Source organism: Ranitomeya variabilis, chromosome 1 (genome assembly GCF_051348905.1).
Source record: "Ranitomeya variabilis isolate aRanVar5 chromosome 1, aRanVar5.hap1, whole genome shotgun sequence".
Classification (NCBI taxonomy): Eukaryota; Metazoa; Chordata; class Amphibia; order Anura; family Dendrobatidae; genus Ranitomeya; species Ranitomeya variabilis.
This window is the reverse complement of record NC_135232.1, coordinates 12,846,279-12,867,891: the sequence shown is the minus strand read 5'-3', so window position 1 is coordinate 12,867,891 and position 21,613 is coordinate 12,846,279. Positions and strand designations below refer to the sequence as shown.

General features: G+C 46.8%; 2 protein-coding genes across 5 annotated transcripts in view; one reads left to right on the top strand and one right to left on the bottom strand.

The window, feature by feature from the left end:
• The window catches only part of LOC143793518 (uncharacterized), an 89,980-nt gene that overhangs the window by 47,175 nt on the left and 21,192 nt on the right, over positions 1-21,613 (top strand). The gene's annotated exons all lie outside the window — the stretch shown is intronic.
• LOC143793523 (uncharacterized) lies at positions 691-21,569 on the bottom strand. Of its 4 annotated transcripts, none has more exons than XM_077280568.1 (7): positions 21,548-21,569; positions 13,448-13,541; positions 12,952-13,131; positions 11,467-11,590; positions 6,311-6,408; positions 6,076-6,193; positions 691-4,852 (listed from the first exon to the last, which is right to left on the bottom strand). In XM_077280568.1, exons 2-7 carry the CDS (start codon positions 13,523-13,525, stop codon positions 3,210-3,212), a joined length of 2,241 nt encoding a protein of 746 aa, XP_077136683.1. In that variant the 5' UTR covers positions 13,526-13,541; positions 21,548-21,569; the 3' UTR covers positions 691-3,209. The 4 variants fall into 4 exon arrangements, with proteins under 4 accessions (XP_077136683.1, XP_077136684.1, XP_077136682.1 ...); XM_077280569.1 differs by lacking the exon at positions 11,467-11,590 and adding an exon at positions 7,228-7,351; XM_077280567.1 differs by lacking the exons at positions 11,467-11,590; positions 21,548-21,569 and adding exons at positions 7,228-7,351; positions 17,491-17,652.

The window sequence follows — 21,613 nt, the reverse complement described above, 5'->3', positions numbered from 1 at the left end:
ATAGGGTTAGGGTTTGGATTACATTTACGGTTGGGTATAGGGTTGGGTGTGTCTGGGTTAGAGGAGTGGTTAGGGTTACTGTTGGGATTAGGGTAAGGGGTGTGTTTGGATTAGGGTTTCAGTTATAATTGGGGGGTTTCCACTGTTCAGGCACATCAGGGGCTTTCCAAACGGGACATGGCATCCGATCTGAATTCCAGCCAATTCTGCGTTGAAAAAGGAAAACAGTGCTCCTTCCCTTCCGAGCTCTCCCGTGTGCCCAAACAGGGGTTTACCCCAACATATGGGGTATCAGCGTACTCAGGACAAATTGGACATCATCTTTTGGGGTCCAATTTCTCCTGCTACCCTTGGGAAAATACAAAACTGGGGGCCAAAAAATAAGTTTTGTGGGAAAAAAAAGATTTTTTATTTTCACGGCTCTGCGTTGTAAACTGTAGTGAAACACTTGGGGGTTCAAAGTCCTCACAACACATCTAGATAAGTTCCTTGGGGGGTCTAGTTTCCGATATGGGGTCACTTGTGGGGGGTTTGTACTGTTTGGGTACATCAGGGGCTCTGCAAATGCAACGTGACGCCTGCAGACCAATCCATTTAAGTCTGCATTCCAAATGGCGCTCCTTCCCTTCCGAGCTCTGTCATGCGCCCAAACAGTGGTCCCTCCCCACAAATGGGGTATCGTCGTACTCAGGACAAATTGGACAACAACTTTTGAGGTCCAATTTATCCTGATACCCTTGTGAAAATACAAAACTGGGGGCTAAAAAATCATTTTTGTGAAAAAAAAAAAGAATTTTTATTTTCACGGCTCTGCGTTATAAACTGTAGTGAAACACTTGGGGGTTCAAAGCTCTCAAAACACATCTAGATAAGTTCCTTAGGGGGTCTACTTTCCAAAATGGTGTCACTTGTGGGGGTTTTTAATGTTTAGGCACATCAGGGGCTCTTGAAACGCAACATGGCATCCCATCTTAATTCCAGTCAATTTTGCATTGAAAAGTAAAATAGCGCTCCTTCCCTTCCGAGCTCTGCTATGCGCCCAAACAGTGGTTTACCCCCACATATGGGGTATCGTCGTACTCAGGACAAATTGCACAACAACTTTTGTGGTCTAATTTCTTCTCTTACCCTTGGGGAAATAAAAAAATGGGGGCGAAAAGATCATTTTTGTGAAAAAATATGATTTTTTATTTTTACGGCTCTGCATTATAAACTTCTGTGAAGCACTTGTTGGGTCAAAGTGCTCACCACACCTCTAGATAAATTCCTTAGGGGGTCTACTTTCCAAAATGGTGTCACTTGTGGGGGATTTCAATGTTTAGGCACATCAGGGGCTCTCCAAATGCAACATGGCGTCCCATCTCAATTCCAGTCAATTTTGCATTGAAAAGTCAAATGGCGCTCCTTTCCTTCCGAGCTCTGCCATGCGCCCAAACAGTGGATTACCCCCACATATGGGGTATCAGCGTACTCAGGACAAATTGTACAACAAATTTTGGGGTCTATTTTCTCCTGTTACCCTTGGTAAAATAAAACAAATTGAATCTGAAATAAATTTTGTGTGAAAAAAAGTTAAATGTTCATTTTTATTTAAACATTCCAAAAATTCCTGTGAAACACCTGAAGGGTTAATAAACTTCTTGAAAGTGGTTTTGAGTACCTTGAGGGGTGCAGTTTTTAGAATGGTGTCACACTTGGGTATTTTCTATCATATAGACCCCTCAAAATGACTTCAAATGAGATGTGGTCCCTAAAAAAAAAATGGTGTTGTAAAAATGAGAAATTGCTGGTCAACTTTTAACCCTCATAACTCCGTCACAAAAAAAAAATTTGGTTCCAAAATTGTGCTGATGTAAAGTAGACATGTGGGAAATGTTACTTATTAAGTATTTTGCGTGACATATGTCTGTGATTTAAGGGCATAAAAATTAAAAGTTGGAAAATTGCAAAATTTTCAAAATTTTCGCCAAATATTCATTTTTTTCACAAATAAACGCAAGTTATATCGAAGAAATTTTACCACTATCATGAAGTACAATATGTCACGAGAAAACAATGTCAGAATCGCCAAGATCCGTTGAAGCGTTCCAGAGTTATAACCTCATAAAGGGACAGTGGTCAGAATTGTAAAAATTGGCCCGGTCATTAACGTGCAAACCACCCTTGGGGGTGAAGGGGTTAAAAAAATATATATATAAAAATTACAAATTAAAATCACTCAACATTCGCCCCATTCAAAATACAAATTAAAAAAATAAAAAAACAACATATTTGGTATCACCCTATCTATCAATATATAAAAGAATGAATCCGATCGGTAAACGGCATGGCGAAAAACAAAAGTCAAAACGACAGAATCACATTTTTTTGGTCGCCGTGACATTGCATTAAAATGCAATCATGGGCAATCAGAAGATCATACCTGCACCAAAATGGTATCAATAAAAATGTCAGCTCGGCACGCAAATTATAAGCCCTCACCCAACCCGAGATCCCGAAAAATGGAGACGCTACGGGTATCGGAAAATGACGCAATTTCAGATTTTTTTTTCACCACTTAATTAAAAAAGATCCTAGACATGTTTGGTGTCTGTGAACTCATAATGACCTGGAGAATCATAGTGGCAGGTCAGTTATAGCATTTGGTGAACATGGGAAAAAAAAATCCAAAAACAACAGTTGTGGAATTGCACTTTATTTTGCAATTTCACCACACTTGGAATTTTTTTTCCCATTTACTAGTACACGACATGGTAAAACCAATTATGTCCTTCAAAAGTGCAACTCGTCCCACAAATAACAAGCCCTCAGATGGACATATTGACAGAAACATAAAAAGTTGCAGCTCTGGGAAGAAGGGGTGGGGGGGCGAAAAATGAAGGTATTAATAGCGGTCTACAAATATCTGAAGGGCTGTCACAGTGTAGAGGGATCATCGAGTGATCATCATTATTCTCATTTTCACATGTAAACATGAGAAGCAATGAAATGAAACGAAGGGAGAAGATACAGATTATATATTAGAAAACACTTTTTGACAGTGAGGGTGATCAATGAGTGGAACAGGCAGCCATGAGAGATTGTGTGAAGACTTCCATTGAAGGAGAACTCACCGAGGCTGGACAGACATCTGTCTGAGATGTCCTGCATTGGATACGAGGATCCTGGAGGTCCCTTCTAATTCCAGCATTCTAGGATTCTATGATGTCTCAGCTCTTGTCTGTGTGAATCTTCTGATGTTTAACAAGACTCGATTTTTTTGCAAAACATTTCTTACAGAGTGAACATGAATATTTTTTTCCTTTGTGAATTTTCTCGTGTGAAAGAAGACTTGAATGACTTATAAAGCATTTCCCACATATAGAACATGGAAATGGCCTCTCTCCTGTGTGAATTCGATAATGATCATTAAGTTTGGCTTTAGTAATAAAACATTTCCCACATTCTATACATGAATGCGGCTTCTCTCCTGTGTGAATTCTCTGATGCATAATAAAACTTGATTTATGTGTAAAACATTTGCCGCACTCTGAACAGGAATACGGCTTCTCTCCTGTGTGAATTCTTGAATGTTTAATAAAAGCTGAATTATTTGAAAATCCCTTTCCACATTCAGAACATAAATAGGGCATCGCTCCTGTGTGACTTTTCTGATGCACAACTAGACTTGATTTACATGTAAAACACTTCCCACATTCTGAACATGGATATGGCTTCTCTCCTGTGTGACTTCTCATATGTTTAACAAAAGTTGAGTTATCGGAAAAACATTTCCCACATTCTAAACAGGAATACGGTTTATCTCCTGTGTGACTTTGCTGGTGATAAACAAAACTTGATCTGTTTGTAAAGACCTTTTCACATTCTGAACACGAATACGGCTTCTCTCCTGTGTGAATTCTCTGGTGTTTAATAAAACTTGATTTATCTGAAAAACTTTTCTCACATTCTGAGCAGGAGTATGGCTTTTCCCCTGTGTGGATTCTCTGATGTTTAACAAGACCTGACTTATGTGAAAAACACTTTCCACATACTAAACATGAGTATGGTTTCTCTCCTGTATGAATTTTCCCATGCTTAATAAGAGTTGAATTATTTATAAAGTATTTCCCACATTCTGAACATGAATACTTCTTCTCTCCTGTGTGAGTTTTCATATGTTTAGCAAATGTTGAATTAGACAAAAAACGTTTTCCACATTCTGAGCAGCAGTATGGTTTCCCTCTTGTGTGACTTTGCTGATGATAGACAAAACTTGATCTATATGAAAAACATCTTGCACATTCAGAACATGAATATGGCTTTTCTCCTGTGTGAGTTCTGGTATGAATAGCAAGCCGTGATTTATCTGAAAAACAATTCCCACATTCAGAACAGGAGTATGGTTTCTCCCCTGTGTGGAGTCTCTGATGCTTCACAAGATCAGATTGTTGTGTAAAACATTTTCCACATACTGAACATGAATACGGCTTCACCCCTGTGTGACATCTCACATGTCTTATTAGGCTTGATTTGCCTGAGAGACATTTCCCACATTCTAAACAGGAGTATGGCTTCTTCCCCGTGTGAATTTTTTTGTGTTCATAAAGTTCTGAGCTTTTTATAAACTGTCCACCACACTGAATCTCTTGTCCTTTTGTCTGACTTGTGCTTAAAGTGACAATTTGAAATTGCTCAGGAGAAGGTTCCTCAGGATTAGGTGAATCATAAATTAGGTCTCTACTGTAAAGTCCTGAATTTACATTTACAAGGGTAATGAGATTTTTTTCTGTAGCATGCTGCTTGATATCTTCATCTTCTACTTTATAATTTAGTAACATGAAGTTTCCCTCAGAGTTCTGACTCAGATTTTCTGTTAAAATTACAAATACATTTTGTAAGCTTTCACTGAAACAACTTTACATATACATTAAATAAATGTGACATATGGGATTCGTAATAATCATGAATCTGGAGGATTGGAATATTTGGAAATAAAATCACCCTTAGTTTGAGGCGAATTGTCTGTTTAGCGGTAGCAATGCTTCCTATTAAATTCAGGGGAATATGTGCACCAGCAAGAAGGGGAGTGGGGCTGCAAAGACGAGAATCACGAACGGTGTGTTATCTTACTGGTGCTTAAGTTCGACATATCGGGGATCAATTTGATCGATTATTGGGAGGGTATGGTGAGGACCCAGCGGTCCATTGGAACAATTACAAATTTAGAGCTAAGTGGAAGGTCCTTAAAAATAATTTTATGGATTTAGGATGTAAGCTTAAAGAGTTACCATCAATTTCATATTTTTTTTAAAAATAAATTAACCCCTTCAAGACTTGTGTCATATATCCAGCGCTGCAGGAGCTGCGTTCCCACAGACTGCAATATATATACGGAGTGATGATCGTGTGGGCTCACGCTGAGCGCCGCTGCAAGCAAATGCGAGTGTCAGCTCTATATGACAGCGGACGCCCTGCACCAATGCCCATGATCGGTGCTAGCACCGACGCAGGTTTTTAACCTCTTTAATGCCGCTGTCAATAGTGACAGTAACATTGAAGAGAATAGCAGAGGCAGGGGAGCTCCCTCTATGCTCCCATCGGCACAATGCAATTGCAATCGCATTGTGTTGATGGTCTCCACGGTGACCACGGGTCGGTAGATGGCTGCAGGATCACCCAGGGATGGTGGCCTGTAAGCTCCTGCTCAGAGCAGCATCTGACGCCTCCTCCCTGTGTGAGACACACTGATCTAATGCCCTGCAATGTAAAAGCATTGCAGATCATTCGACCAACGATCAGGGCAGTTAGAGGTAATGTCCCATACTGACAAAGTAAAAAAAAAAAAAAAAGTTAATAAAAATTGTAAAAATATAGAAAAGGTAAGCGAAGTCAACTATGGAGGACCCAGCCAAACAAAGATGGTGGGTAAATCTCTAAGTGATGGGAGTCTGATGGGACGTTTCTCCAGAGAACTTGTCTGATTGACATATTTGGAGTCAGGAGGGAACTTTTGCCCTAATGTGTTTTTTTTACCTTCCTCTGGTATCAACACATTAGAAGGTTCTAAATTCACCTTCTACATTTTTTACATACCTGTGGAAACATCTACTGAAGTTTCCTCTTTTATGTCACTCACACACGGCTGATCCCCCCTCGTCATCGCTTCTTCTTCTGTCTCATCCTTCACTTTATTCTTAGTCGGATCTTCCTCCTGATATATCAGATGTAACAATCAGCACAATACAAGAAACCACCAAAATCTGTGACATCTATGACCTCGAAATGTCCCCCCATATACAGATCCGGTACAGGGCTCAGCGCCGTCTACCTGATGATCCTCCGGGATGTTGTGATTCTCCTCCGGACAGTCCTGGGGATACAGAGGACGGGGACATCTCTCTGGTGGATTTCTCCTACTGGATCCATCTGTAGAGACAGTGACTGACTTGTATCTATATATCACACGTGATGAGGCTTAGACCAATTATTTCTCTATTTACGTATCAGTGACAATACAACATTGCGGTCCTCACCACCGGTACCGAGATCTAAGGAACATATAGGCCGCCGGCCTAGAATACACGTGACCGTTGGCTTTCTGCCTTGTCAAAGTGTTCAATAATATCTGTGGCCAAAGGACAAGAAAACATTTACAAGTGTCCGGATACAGGGGTCTCATGGGTTCCCTTCTATCCACATTTCATCGTCCTAGCACGAGGACCACCTGCTATTATGATATGACAGGCTGATATTACATCCTTGAGGGGACAGTTCAGTGTATTCCGGCCTATGGAGGATGTCCATAGACACACACCGAGAAGTGTTCATCTCCACCAGGAGCTACAACGGCCGGGGAGGGACAGACAGTGTTATTACTGACTTTTCTTATGCATTTCAGGCATCTCAGGTTACTTTTACCAACGCTTCTGTAATCAGCCCGTCTGGTTCTATTCCAGGTCTGAACCTTTATTAAATCAAGACCTAAAATTATTTATTTCCTCTTGAGAGACTGAATTAACTATTTAATACCTGGAGTAAAAAAAAGAAAAAAGCTCCTAAAATCCATATGTGACCTCTCAGTAGGAAGAGAATGTAACATTGTGACCTCATCTACGCTGTTATCAACCATAACAAAGGTACTACAAGAGAAAAGCTACATGGAGGCCGACTGTTCTAATACCCGTCATCTGCCTATCCCCAATGGAGTATCAATGTCATAGTGTCCAGGGGCTGAAGTGTAAATACCATGGGGTGTGTGGGGCCGGAGGTTCTCCATCATCACGTCCTGGTACCGATCCTGGTGTCCTTCTAGATACTCCCACTCCTCCATGGAGAGATAGACAGCGACGTCCTGACACCTTATAGGAACCTGACAACAGCGACACCGTCATCACCCAGAATCCTCCAGTGCTCTATAATGTCCCAGCAGTCACCTCTCCGCTCATCACCCAGAATCCTCCAGTCCTGTATAATGTCCCAGCAGTCACCTCTCCGCTCATCACCCAGAATCCTCCAGTGCTGTATAATGTCCCAGCAGTCACCTCAGCAGGGGTCCATTCACGGGTTTAAAAAATAAGTGTCAGAATGCCACCCCAGGGAGATACGAAGAACATCGATATTTTCCTACAACTCGTGGAAAGAGATCTTAGAAAAATTAAATATGTGGATACCAACACGAGCTATAACTTGAGTGACAAGGAGAGGGAGGCTCTGGACACGTTGAAAAATAATGACCAGGTGATCATCAAGGCATCTGATAAAGGTGGCAACCTGGTCATTATGGACCATAAGACATATTGTGATATGTGTACTGACATTTTGCAGGACACAAGGACCTATGAAATTTTGAACTCCGACCCTCTAGAGAGATATATAACCCAACTTACAGTAATCTTGGATGAGGCCCTTGTCGGGGGTCTCTTATCTAAATCTGAGTATGATTTTTTGTTGCCTAAATATCCCATGCAGGCTACCTTCTACACGCTACCCAAGATACACAAGGGTTTAACTCCCCTAAAGGGACGCCCTATCGTATCTGGGATAGACTCTCTCACACAAAATTGTGGCTTGTATGTAGAAGAAATTCTCCGGCCCTTTGTGGTTTCCATCCCCTCTTACCTGAGGGATACCACAGATCTATTGCAGAAGATAGAGGGTCTACATATGGATAGCGGATTTCTGCTGGCATCAATTGACGTTGAGGCCCTCTATAGCAGCATACCACATAAAGCGGGGATCAAGGGGGTACAGCATTACCTCCAACAAAGATCGATCACCTGTAGAGATCACAACTCCTTTGTTATTTCTTTGATAAATGTCATACTTACCCACAACTCCTTCAAATTTAATGGCAAGCACTTCCACCAGCTCAGGGGCACTGTGATGGGGTGTCCCTGTGCCCCATCGTATGCAAATTTGTTCCTGGGCTGGTGGGAGGAGACGGTAGTATTTGGGTGTGACACCAATTGGTGGAATGAGTATGTAGCCATTTGGCTTAGATTCATTCACGACGTGTTCGTCATCTGGACAGGGACTGTGGAACTGTTTAACATGTTCATTGCGGAACTCAACGTCAATGATATCAATCTAAAATTCACCTCAGAAATTCAGAAACATGAGTTGGGCTTTTTGGATGTTTTGATAATGAGAACATCAAGTGGGGTTCTTTCAACAAGCATATATCGTAAACCCACGAGTACAAATAGCCTACTCAATTGGCATAGTCATCACCCTACTTCCCTGAAAAAGGGAATCCCAAAAGGCCAGTTTTTAAGACTTAGACGTAACTGCTCTGAGATGAAAATGTTCCACAGTCAGGCTGGCGACATGTTTAATAGATTCAAAGAAAAAAAACTATCCGCCGCATATTTTGAATTCCGCCTACAAGGAGGCGGCGAATGCAGACAGACAACAGCTACTGCATAAGAATAAAGGGAAAACAGAGGAGGATGAAACAATCCGGATAATAGGGACCTTCGACTCCCAACATCATAGAGTAAGGGAAGTATTAAATAAACATTGGGATATACTCAAGATGGACCCTGATCTTAGGGATCTGTTGGGGATGCGTCCCGATATTACCTTTAGGAAAGGAAGGTCCCTGAAGGACTCCCTTGTTCACAGTCACTACATAAAACCAAAAGTAAGTGGCACGTGGCTGGAGAGAAGACCTTGTGGTTTTTTTAAAATGTGGTAGCTGCCAACTGTGTAGGTGGATGAAACCTAACAAATCGTTCATGAGTTCCTCCACTGGGAAGGTATTTTGTCAGCGTGAGTTTTCAAACTGTAAATCAACCGGGGTTGTGTATATGGCCTCTTGCCCCTGTCCCAAGGACTACATCGGGAAGACGATACGTGAGATACGGAGGAGAGTGGGTGAACATATAGGGGATATAAGGCATAGCAGAGATACTACGCTAGCTAAACATATGCGAGTACAACACCCGGGTAATCCAACGGAGTTAACTTTTACGGTGATTGAGGTAGTGAAGCCCAATCCAAGGGGAGGCAATTTCGATAGAACCATTCTACAAAGAGAATGTGAGTGGACCTTTAGAATGGATTCTATGACCCCAAAGGGTTTGAACGAACAACAATCATTCACGTGTTTTCTTTAGTGTAATGACCCCTTAACTCTGAGTGCCCATGTGAACCAGCGGTTTTGAAATCTGGGCTATATAACATATGTACGGGACCTAAAACAAGATGGCTTCTCATGCTATTTCGGTTTGCTTTATCTCCTCCTTGAGAGGGGGAATTTATACAGATTTGTGTGTGTGAAATGTGAAATATCAAAATTCCTCAGTTACAAGAGCCGGTTGAGCCAAGGCCTAGTGTGTGCTTGACGTTCCCACGAAAAGACATGTGGGGGACCCACGATGTATCTCTATTGGACTATTATGCCCTTGACAGGGATAGGTTAAGAGTGGGGAACACAGTGTAATGTGTATGCGACATACAGTGTTTATCTATTAATGTATTTATTTATTTGAGAACAGCATATGGAGCATCCTATGAAGGTGTCCTAGCCCCATTTTTTTCAAATTTTTTTCAAAAAATGTTTTTTCAAATAGTTGTACCATGCAGATTTCATACTGAAACTGACCTTTATGGTATTAGGTGTGTATAGTCATAAGTGGGGATACGAGGTTTTGTAGAGCCCTTTAGTTTGATCATGCAAATATTCTGCATCCTGCATTGCTAACGTACACAGGGCTGATATATAATATATGGGACAGAGGTGAATTCCTAGTGCTGTTTCTCATGTATGCGCAACTTCCCCTCATACATAAATAGGATTATATGCTTTGTTTAATGTATCAGCGACAAGGGTGACTATGGCATGTGCTTAGCGCATGCGTGATGGAGCATCGGGTAATGGACAGAGAGCATTGGTGACGCACAGCCCGAGATGGGTGTATATGTCATCGCGATCCAATGAGCTCGGATGGGGCGGAACCTCACTGCGGCAAGCTCCGTTGACACGCAATCTGAGGGAGAAGCCTCTACTTCCGCGTGCCAGGGCACGCAGACGCAGTGAGGGATTCCTCGCCAGCCCGTCGGGTTGGTGACGACTTCCGGACAGTACACAGGAAGTACGTACATGCACGCTAGTTCCAGCGGCATCGGGCTTAAATTGAGGTAAATGGCATCATAACTCACCTCTATCTGACATCGAGACACATGACATGAAGTATCGGGCCTCCTGATGAGCCAGAGGGGCGAAACGCGTAGAGGCTACCTTTAATAGTGGGCTGACGGCGAGGCACCTAGCGATGAGTATCAACCTTATTTATCAGAATATAACATCTATAGGGGGTCATCTGTTGTTTACAACAGTGGGACATTTGTGAACACTGTGAATCTCCATGCATCGGGCAGGATGCCCAGGGGATGAGATATGCTAATCTGTCTAATGTACAGAACGTTTTATATGACCCATGTCTAGTGTGCCTCTGGCTTTTTGGTAACAAGACCGAGCCTACAATAGAGGGATCAATGTGGTCCCATATCCGTCAATAGCCCACTACATGTTCTCCATTGATTTTATATTCACGGTGTTTTGGGGTTAGGTTTCCCTATATGCAAGAATAACATTGTTTAGTATCTGAGGGGTACCTTTAGTACATTTTGTGTGGGTAGAGGGACCCACTGGTAATATTAGGGATTTGTAGGGACCCCAGGGTAAGCCACCGCTGAGTGGGGGCGCCGCAACGTTCCCCCTAGGGCGCCAACCTCCACTGGTAGGCAGGCATCAGCACAGTGTGCATATAGGGAATTGTTCCTCCCCAAACATTAGTTTTTTCACGGTGTGTGTTTTTTTGTTTGTTTTGGTGTAGCCACAGGTTGGTGGCATTTTAGAATTTAATAATAAATAATTTAGTATTGGGTACCATATGATTACCAATATAATATCCCATATATAATATATAAATATTGAACTAGTAAATTTTTCTATAAATACAGGGGCTGAAGTGTAAATACCATGGGGTGTGTGGGGCCGGTGCTTCTCCATCATCACGTCCTGGTACCGATCCTGGTGTCCTTCTAGATACTCCCACTCCTCCATGGAGAGATAGACAGCGACGTCCTGACACCTTATAGGAACCTGACAACAACCACACCGTCATCACCCAGAATCCTCCAGTGCTGTATAATGTCCCAGCAGTCACCTCTCCGCTCATCACCCAAAATCCTCCAGTGCCGTCCTGTATAATGTCCCAGCAGTCACCTCTCCGGTCATCACCCAGAATCCTCCAGTGCCGTCCTGTATAATGTCCCAGCAGTCACCTCTCCGGTCATCACCCAGAATCCTCCAGTGCTGTATAATGCCCCAGCAGTCACCTCTCCGGTCATCACCCAGAATCCTCCAGTGCTGTATAATGTCCCAGCAGTCACCTCTCCGCTCATCACCCAGAATCCTCCAGTCCTGTATAATATCCCAGCAATCACCTCTCCGCTCATCACCCAGAATCCTCCAGTGCTGTATAATGTCCCAGCAGTCACCTCTCCGCTCATCACCCAGAATCCTCCAGTGCTGTATAATGTCCCAGCAGTCACTTCTCCGCTCATCACCCAGAATCCTCCAGTCCTGTATAATATCCCAGCAATCACCTCTCCGCTCATCACCCAGAATCCTCCAGTGCTGTATAATGTCCCAGCAGTCACCTCTCCGCTCATCACCCAGAATCCTCCAGTGCTGTATAATGTCCCAGCAGTCACCTCTCCGCTCATCACCCAGAATCCTCCAGTGCTGTCCTGTATAATATCCCAGCAGTCACCTCTCCGCTCATCACCCAGAATCCTCCAGTCCTGTATAATGTCCCAGCAGTCACCTCTCCGCTCATCACCCAGAATCCTCCAGTGCTGTATAATGTCCCAGCAGTCACCTCTCCGCTCATCACCCAGAATCCTCCAGTGCTGTCCTGTATATTATCCCAGCAGTCACCTCTCCGCTCATCACCCAGAATCCTCCAGTGCTGTCCTGTATAATGTCCCAGCAGTCACCTCTCCGCTCATCACCCAGAATCCTCCAGTGCTGTCCTGTATATTATCCCAGCAGTCACCTCTCCGCTCATCACCCAGAATCCTCCAGTGCTGTCCTGTATAATGTCCCAGCAGTCACCTCTCCACTCATCACCCAGAATCCTCCAGTGCTGTCCTGTATAATGTCCCAGCAGTCACCTCTCCGCTCATCACCCAGAATCCTCCAGTGCTGTCCTGTATATTATCCCAGCAGTCACCTCTCCGCTCATCACCCAGAATCCTCCAGTGCTGTCCTGTATAATGTCCCAGCAGTCACCTCTCCGCTCATCACCCAGAATCCTCCAGTGCAATCCTGTATAATGTCCCAGCAGTCACCTCTCCGCTCATCACCCAGAATCCTCCAGTGCTGTATAATGTCCCAGCAGTCACCTCTCCGCTCATCACCCAGAATCCTCCAGTCCTGTATAATGTCCCAGCAGTCACCTCTCCGCTCAGCAGCTCAATCATCTTGTTGCTGAGCTCCAGGATCTTCTTGTTCCTCTCATGTAGCAGGGAGTGCGGGGGAGGCTCTGTGATGGGGCCCGGGCTCCGCCCTCCTGACTCCTGGAGATGGATGATGGGAGTCACACCGTCCCCCGGTGTCTTCCTCACTATTGTGTAATCCTGTGTATGGAGAGAGACACTTAGGGAGAAGATTCCTTCCCGACTCCAGATCTGACAATCAGTAGAAATCCCGGGATCAATAACCGTCTCCAGTAATCTGGGGCCATAACCGGGAATATTATTCCCCCCCGGACAGACATCCCGGCCCCTCTGCAGCTCTTATAGGGAATCCCCATGACAACTCCTCCGGGCAGAGAGCTCCACACAATCACTGCTCTTACAGGAAAGAATCCTTCTCTCTATTCTGGATTTCCTCCTCCCGATGTCGGACTTGTCACAGAACACAATAAAGCTGATAGAAATGTAGAGGAGTTACCTCTCCGCTCAGCAGGGAGATGATCTCCAGGGCCAAGTGGAATAATCTTCTGGTGGTCTCATCCCTGACCTCGTCCATCCTGGAGGGTCATTTGCTAGATAAAGCATTTTAAACAAGAACATGAGAAAATGTCAGCTAGAAGACTAGCACTACAGGCATAATAAAAACTTTTTTGTAAAAGCAGTTTTATAAGTTTGTTATCAAAAATCCTTTGTACTCTCAAGAAAGGAGTGATTTTTAACTTTACTTTTTAGTGCTTGTCAGTGTCAGTGTTGGCCGGTTTCCCAGGCAAGAAGCCCAGTGCTTACAAGCTCTGCTCTGAAGTTAGCCAGATTGCTGGTTCTGACAAGTTTCACTGCTCCTGCGTTCCTCTACTGTAGCACCAGAGAGCACACTGTTGAGTCCTCTGGCACAAATATGCTGATTTGATGTGTTAATCAAGCAGAAGTGCATTGTCCCATACAAGCTGAAAGCCACAAAGCTGAGGAATGGTGGACTACTGTGGATCAATTTTGAGAACAACTTTTTAAAAGGATATTCTCAACATGGATATTTATGTCACTTTGGCACTGACAGATCCTGGTTTTTGGATGGTTGTGCTGAGATGTTTTCAGAACTCTTATACATGAACAACAACTAAGAATGATGGAACCTGTAACCAAGGATTCGATCACATGTACAAGACAAAGACCAACCACGACTGATGGATCCTGTAACTAAGGCTCCAATCACATCTACAAGACGTCACCGACCACGACCGATGGATCCTGTAACTAAAGATCTGATCATATCTACAAGACGTCACCGACCACGACCGATGGATCCTGTAACTAAGGCTCTGATCATATGTACAAGACGTCACCGACCACGACCGATGGATCCTGTAACTAAAGATCTGATCATATCTACAAGACGTCACCAACCACGACCGATGGATTCTGTAACTAAGGCTCTGATCACATGTACAAGACGTCACCGACTACGACCGATGGATCCTGTAACTAAGGCTCCAATCACATTTACAAGACGTCACCGACCACGACCGATGGATCCTGTAACTAAGGCTCTGATCACATCTACAAGACGTCACTGACTACGACCGAAGGATCCTGTAACTAAGGCTCCGATCACATATAGAAGACGTCACCAACCACGACCGATGGATCCTGTAACTAAGGGTCTGATCACATCTACAAGACGTCAGTGACTGATGGATCCTGTAACAAAGGCTCCGATCACATCTACAAGACGTCACCGACCACGACCGATGGATCCAGTAACTAAGGCTCCGATTACATCTACAAGACGTCACCGACCACGACCGATGGATCCTGTAACTAAGGCTCCGATCACATCTACAAGACGTCACCGACCACGACCGATGGATCCTGTAACTAAGGCTCCGATCACATATAGAAGACGTCACCAACCACGACCGATGGATCCTGTAACTAAGGGTCTGATCACATCTACAAGACGTCAGTGACTGATGGATCCTGTAACAAAGGCTCCGATCACATCTACAAGACGTCACCGACCACGACTGATGGATCCAGTAACTAAGGCTCCGATCACATCTACAAGACGTCACCGACCACGACTGATGGATCCAGTAACTAAGGCTCCGATCACATCTACAAGACGTCACCGACCACGACCGATGGATCCTGTAACTAAGGCTCCGATCACATCTACAAGACGTCACCGACCACGACCGATGGATCCTGTAACTAAGGCTTTGTTCACATGTATTATATAAATATGTTATATTTCACTGTTCATGCATCACTATTTTCACTTTATAAGAAAATTATTAATATTCAGCTGGTAGCACAGCCGCTTTCTAAGGAATTGAACATGAGGAAATTAAAATTAGCCAGCGTCCAGAGAAAAATCTTGCTCTTTTGTGGTTAAATTTAAAAGCATAATCAATAGGTTCCACAAACAGGAGCTAAGGACCTACACAAAAAGTGGTTTAAAAACTTTCAAAGGCTATATGGCAAACCTGCTAGGATCACAGACCTTTCACTGTTTAAACAGAAGGAAACTGATGGTATCGGCCTACACAATATCTATGCCTACCACGCTTCTAATATCCTTCTTCAAAGTAGATACTGATTCCTTGAATCCGGCAAACCTGGCTACACGGAACTTGAAAAAGCTTCTAATAATAATTCCTCTTTATCATCATTGATTATATTTAGTGTTGATCGAACAGCTTCGTATAAGTGCACATGCAGCTGCGACACTGAACAGCTGATTATTGGGAGCGCTCCAGGTATCCGAGGCAGCTATTCGATCAATACTAATAATATTCCATTTATTCAATCCATCTCTTCCTTTACCTAATCCCTGTTTGATTAAATTTACTTTCACATTGGAAAAAGCTACACGGTATCTCAAAAACTAATAAATGTAACTTTAGTCACAACAAACTTCCTATCTCAATTTTTCATACGGCTCTACAAAATTTTCCATGTAAAAAATGTGAAACGTTTGGAATTCTAGACTGTTCTTCACTTATAACGGGGCCTAAATTAGACTCGATTATAAACCTTACACAATCTTCCTGACTAAGAATTCTATAATTTTCTACAGTTGAGGAAGTATATTAGAAATACATTTTCTTTATGTTTGACCCTTTCAAGAGAACTTCTTACTCTTTTAGAGACTCCTATGAATAACTCAATATGGAATATGAAGAAGATCTACTCGATTTTTAACTCTGATGTCTCTTTTGAAAAACTGAATTACTGTATATACTCGAGTATAAGCCGAGATTTTCAGCCCATTTTTTGGGGCTGAAAGTCCCCCTCTCGGCTAATACTCGAGTCATACCCAGGGGTCGGCAGGGGACGGGGAGAGGGGTCTGTCTAATTATACTCACCTGCTCCTGGCGCAGTCCCTGCAGGTCCCCACTTCCCCGGCGCCCCAGATTCTTCCTGTACTGAGCGGTCACATGGCACCGCTCAGTACAGGAAGAACTGGGAAAACAGGGACTTCACCGCGTCAGGAGCAGGTGAGTATAATGGGGAGGGGAGCGCTGCGTGATATTCACCTGCTCCTCGTTCCGGCGTGACTCCATCTTCAGCATCTTCTGCAGTGACGCTCAGGTCAGAGGGCACGATGACGTGGTTAGTGCGCGCCCTCTGCCTGAACGTCAGTGCAGAAGACGCTGAAGACGGAGCGGCGCCGGAACAAAGTCAGGTGAATATTGAAAGTGCCGGGGGCCTGAGCGACGGAGAGGTGAGTATGTGATTTTATTTTTAATCGCAGTACCAGCAAATGGGGCAAATATCTGTATGGAGCATCTTATGGGGCCATAATCAACGTTTGTGCAGCATTGTATGGGGCACTTGGTATGTTAATTTGTTATGGTGCAGCTATGTTAAGATGATCTTCATCTCCTTTTTTTCTCTCCTCTTTCTCCCTAGCCCCTTTTCTCTTTCCTTTGGTGGCCTTTTCTTTCCCTTCATTCTTTTCCTGACCCCTTTTACCCTACACTGTAAAAAAACCCTAATGATTTTGAAATAAAAACGTTCAAAAGAAAACAAGGTAAAACACGATGAACAATATTGATTGCCTCAGTGACACTAGTACCTGCCCCTGTGACACTAGCACCCGCCCCTGTGACACTAGCACCCGCCCCTGTGACACCAGCACCCGCCCCTGTGACACCAGCACCCGCCCCTGTGACACTAGCACCCGCCCCTGTGACACTAGTACCTGCCCCTGTGACACTAGCCCCTGCCCCTGTGACACTAGTACCTGCCCCTGTGACACTAATACCTGCCCCTGTGACACTAGCACCCGCCCCTGTGACACTAGCACCCGCCCCTGTGACACTAGTACCTGCCCCTGTGACACTAGCCCCCGCCCCTGTGACACTAGCCTCCGCCCCTGTGACACTAGTACCTGCCCCTGTGACACTAGCACCCGCCCCTGTGACACTAGCACCCGCCCCTGTGACAGAGGGAGGCGGTTTTCTCCACCAGTGTATCCGCAGGCCCCTCTCTTCCCCCCAGCACCCTTCGTGTTCTCACCTGCAGCCCCCGGAGCTCGTCCTCCTCCTCTCTGTGTATAATGACGTCTCTTCCGCACAGAAGTCTCCGTGTAATGGCTGATAACAGAGAACAAAACACATCCACAGAACAGCAGGAAGGATCTGCTACACTGCCAACAGATGGAGGACCTGCGACGACGTCACTGTCATGTGATCAGCGCATCTGGGGCGGAGCTTGTTAATGTAGGAAAAGGGACCTGTGATTGGTCAGTGAGTAGAGAAGGAGGAGACACTGAAGACTGTGGGATCACGTGACGGTGACGTCAGCACAGGTCCTACCTCCTGCAGCCACTGAGCGCCCGGAGATGCGGGGTACGACTCACTCATGTGAGATCCCTCCGCTGTACACGGCTCAGTAGTGACAGGACCAGATCGGCTGTGGTGACCGCTCTCCTCATCCAGACTCCATTATAGTCCCCTCTTCTGGCTGCTTAATGGTTTTTTTCTGGAATTGCTGCAGGTTATAATGGCGCAGACGTCACCGGTCAGACGGGAAGGGGTTAATGGCGCAGACGTCACCGGTCAGGAATGTTCTTTACTCTCTTCTGTATTTTATGCATTTGGGCAAAAATAATTTTTTTTCCCTGAGTTATAATCTCCCATTATTATTTTTCTTGTCACTTTCTGTTATATAAATATTTCCGCTGATCGTTCAGTGTCTCCAGAATGTGACGTCTCCCGTCTACTTCACGAGGAGAAAGAGCAACCGACGGTCACCGCAACAGAGCGCCGCCGACGGTCACCGCAACAGAGCGCCGCCGACGGTCACCGCAACAGAGCGCCGCCGACGGTCACCGCAACAGAGCGCCGCCGACGGTCACCGCAACAGAGCGCCGCCGACGGTCACCGCAACAGAGCGCCGCCGACGGTCACCGCAACAGAGCGCCGCCGACGGTCACCGCAACAGAGCGCCGCCGACGGTCACCGCAACAGAGCGCCGCCGACGGTCACCGCAACAGAGCGCCGCCGACGGTCACCGCAACAGAGCGCCGCCGACGGTCACCGCAACAGAGCGCCGCCGACGGTCACCGCAACAGAGCGCCGCCGACGGTCACCGCAACAGAGCGCCGCCGACGGTCACCGCAACAGAGCGCCGCCGACGGTCACCGCAACAGAGCGCCGCCGACGGTCACCGCAACAGAGCGCCGCCGACGGTCACCGCAACAGAGCGCCGCCGACGGTCACCGCAACAGAGCGCCGCCGACGGTCACCGCAACAGAGCGCCGCCGACGGTCACCGCAACAGAGCGCCGCCGACGGTCACCGCAACAGAGCGCCGCCGACGGTCACCGCAACAGAGCGCCGCCGACGGTCACCGCAACAGAGCGCCGCCGACGGTCACCGCAACAGAGCGCCGCCGACGGTCACCGCAACAGAGCGCCGCCGACGGTCACCGCAACAGAGCGCCGCCGACGGTCACCGCAACAGAGCGCCGCCGACGGTCACCGCAACAGAGCGCCGCCGACGGTCACCGCAACAGAGCGCCGCCGACGGTCACCGCAACAGAGCGCCGCCGACGGTCACCGCAACAGAGCGCCGCCGACGGTCACCGCAACAGAGCGCCGCCGACGGTCACCGCAACAGAGCGCCGCCGACGGTCACCGCAACAGAGCGCCGCCGACGGTCACCGCAACAGAGCGCCGCCGACGGTCACCGCAACAGAGCGCCGCCGACGGTCACCGCAACAGAGCGCCGCCGACGGTCACCGTAACAGAGCGCCGCCGACGGTCACCGTAACAGAGCGCCGCCGACGGTCACCGCAACAGAGCGCCGCCGACGGTCACCGCAACAGAGCGCCGCCGACGGTCACCGTAACAGAGCGCCGCCGATTACAAGAAGAAAGTCAGAATTGCTTGTTGTTTCTTTTGGACGATTCACCTTTAAAATTTCGTATAAAAAGTGTTAGAAAAGTTCAGGATCTGGAACCAGTGAACACGACATCCTGTCACACAAAAAACGATCTCAACGATGAACATATAATAATACTGCGGCTCCTGGAATGTGATAATGAAAAAACTAAGGCGGCACCTTAAGGGGTTAAGAAGTCAGAGACCAGAAAAAGGAATTAAAGAAAAACAGAGAAAAGTGGAGAGGTGCGCACAACCAGGAGACCACTACACAACCAGGGAGGTCACTACACAACCAGGGAGGTCACTACACAACCAGGAGGTCGCTACACAACCAGGCGACCGCTACACAACCAGGCGACCGCTACACAACCAGGCGACCGCTACACAACCAGGCGACCGCTACACAACCAGGAGGTCGCTACACAACCAGGAGGTCGCTACACAACCAGGAGGTCGCTACACAACCAGGAGGTCGCTACACAACCAGGAGGTACACAACCAGGAGACCGCTACACAACCAGGAGGTACACAACCAGGAGGTCGCTACACAACCAGGAGACCGCTACACAACCAGGAGACCGCTACACAACCAGGAGACCGCTACACAACCAGGAGGTCGCTACACAACCAGCAGGTACACAACCAGGAGGTCGCTACACAACCAGGAGGTCGCTACACAACCAGGAGGTCGCTACACAACCAGGAGACCGCTACACAACCAGGCGACCGCTACACAACCAGGCGACCGCTACACAACCAGGCGACCGCTACACAACCAGGAGACCGCTACACAACCAGGAGGTCGCTACACAACCAGGAGGTCGCTACACAACCAGGAGGTCGCTACACAACCAGGAGGTACACAACCAGGAGACCGCTACACAACCAGGAGGTACACAACCAGGAGGTCGCTACACAACCAGGAGACCGCTACACAACCAGGAGACCGCTACACAACCAGGAGACCGCTACACAACCAGGAGGTCGCTACACAACCAGCAGGTACACAACCAGGAGGTCGCTACACAACCAGGAGGTCGCTACACAACCAGGAGGTCGCTACACAACCAGGAGACCGCTACACAACCAGGAGACCGCTACACAACCAGGAGGTACACAACCAGGAGGTCGCTACACAACCAGGAGACCGCTACACAACCAGGAGACCGCTACACAACCAGGAGGTACACAACCAGGAGGTCGCTACACAACCAGGAGACCGCTACACAACCAGGAGACCGCTACACAACCAGGAGACCGCTACACAACCAGGAGGTCGCTACACAACCAGGAGGTCGCTACACAACCAGCAGGTACACAACCAGGAGGTCGCTACACAACCAGGAGGTCGCTACACAACCAGGAGACCGCTACACAACCAGGAGACCGCTACACAACCAGGAGGTCGCTACACAACCAGGAGACCGCTACACAACCAGGAGACCGCTACACAACCAGGAGACCGCTACACAACCAGGAGGTACACAACCAGGAGGTCGCTACACAACCAGGAGACCGCTACACAACCAGGAGACCGCTACACAACCAGGAGACCGCTACACAACCAGCAGGTACACAACCAGGAGGTCGCTACACAACCAGGAGACCGCTACACAACCAGGAGACCGCTACACAACCAGGAGACCGCTACACAACCAGGAGACCGCTACACAACCAGGAGGTCGCTACACAACCAGGAGACCGCTACACAACCAGGAGACCGCTACACAACCAGGCGACCGCTACACAACCAGGCGACCGCTACACAACCAGGAGACCCCTACACAACCAGGAGACCCCTACACAACCAGGAGACCACTACACAGCCAGGAGACCACTACACAGCCAGGAGGTCACTACACAACCAGGAGACCACTGCACAACATGCGACCCCTGCACAACCAGGAGACCACTACACAACCAGGAGGTCGCTACACAACCGGGAGACCGCTACACAACCAGGAGACCGCTACACAACCAGGAGACCACTACACAACCAGGAGGTCACTACACAACCAGGAGGTCACTACACAACCAGGAGGTCACTACACAACCAGGAGGTCACTACACAACCAGGCGGTCACTACACAACCAGGAGACCACTACACAACCAGGAGATCACTACACAACCAGGAGGTCACTGTCAGAGAAGGACCTGTGTGATCGCACATTCCTCCATTCTTTATACCTTCTCTCCGCCTTCTCAGGTCACATGACCAACATCAAAGGTCCTTTTAACACAGACTAACAGGCT

Bases quoted from the DNA above. Each gene is read 5' to 3' on its own strand.
- LOC143793523 (XM_077280568.1), bottom strand. From the start codon at position 13,525: ATGGACGAGGTCAGGGATGAGACCACCAGAAGATTATTCCACTTGGCC. The intron at 6,194-6,310 runs GTAGACGGCGCT...CTGATATATCAG, and splicing joins ACATCCCGGAGGATCATCAG to GAGGAAGATCCGACTAAGAA. The intron at 4,853-6,075 runs GTATGTAAAAAA...TAATTTTAACAG, and splicing joins TTCAGTAGATGTTTCCACAG to AAAATCTGAGTCAGAACTCT.